This window comes from Sorex araneus, chromosome 1 (assembly GCF_027595985.1).
Source record: "Sorex araneus isolate mSorAra2 chromosome 1, mSorAra2.pri, whole genome shotgun sequence".
NCBI classification, from domain to species: Eukaryota; Metazoa; Chordata; class Mammalia; order Eulipotyphla; family Soricidae; genus Sorex; species Sorex araneus.
In genome coordinates this window covers 387450757-387456756 of record NC_073302.1, presented here as the reverse complement: position 1 = coordinate 387456756, position 6000 = coordinate 387450757, and the positions used below count along the sequence as shown (strand labels likewise).

Below are 6000 nucleotides of genomic sequence, written 5' to 3'. Positions count from 1 at the left end.
TTAAATGTTTTAAAGGTACGGAGATTATATTTTAAAACTATTTTGGGGACTTTATACTTTACTTTAGAATCAAATTAAGTTTTATTTCACATGTATGGCGCGTGTGTGTGTGTATGTTTGTATATTTGTATAATGTATATAGAAGCTTTGTTCTCTAACCAAGTTGTGCTGCCTTAACCACTTCTGTGACTCAAATTTTGGTGAAAAATTGGGAAAGGAAGAACAGATGCATAGAGTATTTACGTGAGTGAGGAAATTAAGGTAGCCATTAAATCTCAGCATGCTTTCCTTATTCCAGCAGACTTCCCTTGAAATTTCATTTCAAAGTTAATTGCATGTTTCCATGAGCACAGTGTTCCAGTTAGTTGGAGATTGGAGCCAGACCAGAGACTTCTACCGAATAATTAATTTATTTCAGTGGTAGTTGCTTCGTTATTGGAACTTTGCTAGCCACTGGTGACAGGGGCAAATAACACTTCTTGGTCTCTTATTTTTCTTGGGACTTAAATCTTTAAATCTTGGAGGGGAAAAAAGGGTATTTTAAATATATATATATATATATATATATTTGTGTATATTTGAGACTTCCAATTTTGTCTGCTTTGGGACTTATATCCAATGGCGCTAAGGGCTTGCTCCTGTGTCTTTGTCCAGGGATCACTCCAGGTCTTGCTCATGGATTTATATGCAGTCAGTGCTGACTAAAAACAGGGCCAGCACATGCAAGAAAAGTGCCTTATCTCCTGTCTTGACTTTCTGGACCTCAATTCTCGCTTTTCTTTCAGAAATACCTGTTCATCAGATCTTTGGTGGAACGTGAGCATGTTACCTTTTTTTGGACTACACTGGCTATATTCAGAGCTAACTCCAGGCTCTGTTCTCAGGGATTATTCTTGTCAGTGCTTGAGGGACCATAAATGGTGCTTGGGACTGGACCCAGGTCAGCAACAAGCCAGGCAAACTCCTACTCACTGTATTATCTCTCCAGCCCTGTAGATATCTTACTTTTCAAAAGTTCATGGCTATTATTGATAGAGACAACCCATTCACCATACTGAGTGTGTTCTTTAAGTGTAGAGAGACGTTAATTCGGAAAGGAAGGAGGGTATTGGTTGCCTTAGGGCAGTCTTTAACTGTCAGTCCATGGAGTGGTGAAGGCCAAAGGCACAGACTTGACAAAAGCCACATTAGAGGATGGTATGTGTGTATAAAAGAGAAGCTAACTAGAATGTTCTATAATTTAGCCTATAATGAAGGGGAACTTGGGATGAGACAAATTATGTTTTCATAAAAATTGTAGATATATCATACTGTTTTTATCACGAAATCCCGTTAATCACCGATTTCTTGGGCGGGCTCAGTAACATCTCATTTTGTCCTTTCTCCGACATCTTAGAAGTCTATCTCGACTTGGCCCTCCTAACAATGTTGAACTGGGGGCTCTTCAGGGTCAGGGGAATGAGATCCAGCTTGTTACTGGATTTTGCATATGAATACACCATGGGAAGCTTGCAAGGCTGTCCCATGTGGGCAGGAAACTCTCAGAAGGTTGCCAGTTTCTCCCAGAGGGAGAAGTAGGCTAAAGATATCGCGCGGCCACAGTGCTTCTGAGAGCTTGCTTTTAAGTCTCTCTCTGGATGTTGGCCGCTGATGGGATTACACACACCTGGGTTCCTCTGCCGGTACCTTCATGCATGAGGCCTGTCCGAACGCATGGAGAGGGGCCTCCAGCATTGCTGTAGCTAGGTTCCGGTGGTCTTCGGCCACCGGGAGCTCTGCTTGGGGTGGGGAGGGAACTGTTTTTATAGCTGGGAAAATAAAATACATGCCTCTGTTGTAAAGAAAAAAGGAATGGTCTAAGTTTTGGTTGTTTTTTAAATTTTTGGCCACACCTGGCTGTGCTTAGGGCTTACTCCTATCTCTGTTCTTAGGGATCACTTTGGGAGAGGTTTAGAGGGCCATATTTGGTACCTGGTATTGGACCTCAGTGCCTGCATGCAAGTCGAGTGCCCTACCCTTTGTACTATCTCACTGGCCCTGCAAGTGCTACTCTTGAGCCTCAAGTATTCAGTCTAAGTGTCAACATTTATTTCTGTTATCAAGGACATTATTAAAGGGCAGTCTGAGCCACCTGAAGCCAAAAACTAGACTGTAGCAGAAATCATGCCTTAAATTAAGGTACTACTAAGTTTGCTTACAGGGACTTTGGTGTCTGCTTTAGAGAGTCTTTATTTTTAAGAATAGACGTAAGGAAAATATTTATTTTTGGGTTTTGGGCCAAACCTGGTGGTGCGTACGGCTTGGTCTTGTGTCTTTGCTTGGGGATAACTCTTGATGGGGCTCAGAGAATCACCCATGGTTCACAGATATTCCCAGGTGCTGAGGATCGGTGCCAGGGATTGGTCATGGGGTCGCCATGTGCGAGGCAAGTGTGGTTTAACCCCTGTATTATCTCTTTGACCCCTTTAAAATATTTAAGTTGGTAACTTCTGTCTTGATAATTCCCCACAGTAAGAGACTTGTAGAATCCTTCAGTTGAAGTGAATATAGAAGAATCAAAGAGTTATAAAGAGCAGGTAGAAAGTAGTGAAAAATGAGACTTGAATTTCAGTTATGCAGTGTAAATTTGGTACACTGGTACACTAGTCTGATAAAATTGAGGAACTATTTATATATTAATTAAGTAATCAGTATTATTGTATAATCTGTGATTGACTCGGTTGGAATATCTGTCAATCTGTCCAATATATGGACCTTTTTACCAGGTGAACTTGGTAATGATGAATAGATACATCTTTGTGCAATGTTTTTTGTTACTTATTTTGTGTATGTGTGTGTGTGTGTGTGTGTGTGTGTGTATGTGATTTCAAATCATGGTTTAGTTAGACTTCAACTAGTTAGAAAGATGCTATATAATGTATTTTAAAGTACCAAAAGTATGTTTAGTCTTGATAGGACTGAATGCATTCAGTCATAATTGCTTTTAGAATTTATGTTTTGTATGTTGGAAAGTAGAAAAAAATACCTATTTTTTAAAATGTTAATTCTGAAAAGTGGGGTATTGATTTCTTTATCACAGTGGTCTCTTCAACAGCCAACTCATGGTATGGATTTCTCTTTTAATAAGTATATTCTGTCATTTCATATTTCTTTACCACAATTCAAACTCTTTTTTTTTCTTCTTCTTTTTTTTAGGGTCTGAGAAGCCCTCCAGAGAACATCAGTGATCTTGGGGCCATTGAGAATCTTCGGGTTCCTGGCAAGGTATTGATCGCCTTGTGGGAGCATGCCCTCACTTCCTTAAGAAAACAGTATTGCCTTTAGATAATCATTGATTCACAGAGTGTTTTCCTTCCCACAGGCAGATGGTTGTTATGATAAGCTAGGTAAATTTTTATAATGCAATGGGCTTGGGGCTTGTTTTTGCTTCTATTACTCATTATGATGCAGTATGATTCATTTTAGCCAAGCAGAAAAATACCAAACAGATAAATTTAGAGATTATTATTGTATCAGATTCTTAGCCTGGAGACAGTTACATATACATATGAAACACATTGATTTATCTGCTGTGATTTGGAGAAATAAAATGAAATAATTGGCTTTCTGTGCTGTATGTAACACTTGAGTCAAAAATCCTGGCTAATTAGTATTTGGTATGGAGCAGAGTTTGGAAAAATTTGCTAAAGCCCAAGTTACGTTACATTGTAGACAACTTAGAATTTAAGCCCATCATATTCATGCGAGCTTTTCAGTCTACAAATTTAATGGATGTAATTTGGAAGCTATCTAGCTTCTCCTCAGGAGAATTATTAACCACTGTTAATAAGTCCCTGCTGCTTTTCATTCTGGGGTGTTGCCACTCCGTGCTGTTGCTGTGGATAGTGGCTCCATCACAGATCAAAGCCTTCTTAATGCCTGCTTTTGTGATTTTTCAGTTTGAGGAGCATAGCTGCCGCCACTGTTTGTTTCCTGTTTCTGGCTTCTTGATACACAGGGTTTGTTCTTTTTGATCCCTGCTCACAAAGTGTCTGTCACGCTGCAGCACCAGCTCTTCAGGAGGGCAGTTTCTCATGTTTCTGAGGTCTGGCAGCCCTCGTGAGTGGAACTGTGGATTCTGCTTTGCCTGTATTGTAGGTCAGACCCAAACAGATTCTTTAATCATGATAAAAAGATTTAAACGACCCTCTTGTATGAAATAGTTCAGACGAAAACCTTACCAAGACCAACAAACAGTTTTTTGTAATGTTATAATTGGAAACAAAGAGATAAACATAAATTTCTAATGGGGAGATGATTCTCTTGCTGATTATTATGCATTACGAACACATCTTGAATTAGATTGTTTTGAATTATTTTTAATGTTTCTGAGTGAATATAAAATTAACAAATGAAACTCTTACAGAATAAAGTGTACCAGAATAAGAACTTCCTATTGTCCTTGAAGCATCAGCTGTGCTGTGTTTTCCACTGTGATATGCAGTGAATTTGTGATTTCTTTTTGTGCCCTCTTTTACTGACACCCCTTCCTCACCTCAGTAGTGGCCAGTGATTCTTTTGGGATGCTGGCAGTGGGTACAGAGGTTTTTCTGGTCCTACAAGATCAGCAGATGTCAAAGGTTCAGATGAGGTTAAGCCTGGGCATTGATCTGACTGTCACACACCTAAGAAGCTAAATTAAACTTTCAAAGAGTTAAGAGCAGAATGACTGTTAATAGTTTAAGCTTAAATGTAGTCTTGCACCAAGGAAACCTGATTGATTTCTTGTGTGTTTATCTTGTGTCTTTGTGCTCTTGAAATATTGAAAATGCCAAAGGACCAGCACTCTCGGCTTTCTCCTGTGGGTGGTTTTGAGAACATGAGCATTTCCGGTTCTAGTATAAAGGATGAGTAAGAGGAAAACATTAGGATGACGTCAAACGGCTGTTGGTAGGTCAAAGATGGTCAAATATTGGCATATTTTGTATGATTCATCTCACTAGAAGAAGAAGGGCAGTAAAGGATAATTGAAGAAGGGCAGTAAGTAAGCTTGATAATCAGAAAGCAGTCTTTTGTTTTGTTTTTTAATAAATGTAAATTCTGATTGGGGACTAACCTTGAAATCATCTGGTACAATTTCTGTCTTTTCTGGGCAAGATGACATTGAACCTCATTTTAAGTAAGTGCGTCAAATCCATACCCTGCAAATTTAGGCTTTTGTGGAGAAAGCATTACAGAAGTCATAGCAATTAGGTATCTTTTCAGAACTTTTTGCAGGAAGGGAAACAGATATTTGGAAAAAAGCCCACAGGGGCCAGAGAAATTGAGCAGGAGGTATGAGGGTTACCATGCATGTACTGGACCCCAGGTTTTTTTTTAAATTAATTTTTTTTTTTTTACAAAGCTGTTTATGATTGGATTTCAGTTATACAGTATTCCAACACCCATCTCTCCACCAGTGTACATTTTCTAGCACCGGTGTCTCTAGTGGAACCCAGTTTAAATCCTCTGCATCAAATATGGTTGCTTGAGCACCGCCAGCAGTGAGTCCTTAGCACAATTCCAGGAATAGCTTTGAAGACTTCCGGGGCTGCAGCTCTCAATGCAAAAGCCAAAAATAAAATGAAATAAAAACAAAAACAAAAAGCAAGGAAAGAGAAAAGAGAACCTTCATTAGTTCTGGACAAATCTTTGCTGCATTTTAGAATTACTAATACCCATGCCACCCCCCATTTTTCGTTAAATCTCAGTGGCGTGGGCTTCCTGCCTAGTATTGTTGAAATATTTCCAGGTAACTGCAATGTGGAGCCAAGTTTGGGAATGTCTGCCAAGTTGAAGATGTGAACATAAGAGTGGAGCGAGGGCAAATATAAGAACTATTCCAGAAACATTTTTTTAAAAAAACTTTTTTTTTGACATATGACACTGATACAGTGATAAGTTTATGATGACTGAAAGTTTTTTTTCCTGGAGAAATTAATTGTTGGATCTCTTATTAATGGGATCTTCTAACAGGTATAA

General features: G+C 39.0%; 1 protein-coding gene across 1 annotated transcript in view; it reads left to right on the top strand.

The window, feature by feature from the left end:
* The window catches only part of VPS50 (VPS50 subunit of EARP/GARPII complex), a 119103-nt gene that overhangs the window by 5616 nt on the left and 107487 nt on the right, over positions 1-6000 (top strand). The window contains exon 2 of the mRNA XM_004602182.2: positions 3196-3264. Coding sequence (XP_004602239.1) covers positions 3196-3264 — 69 coding nt within the window. The remainder of the gene's footprint in view (positions 1-3195; positions 3265-6000) is intronic.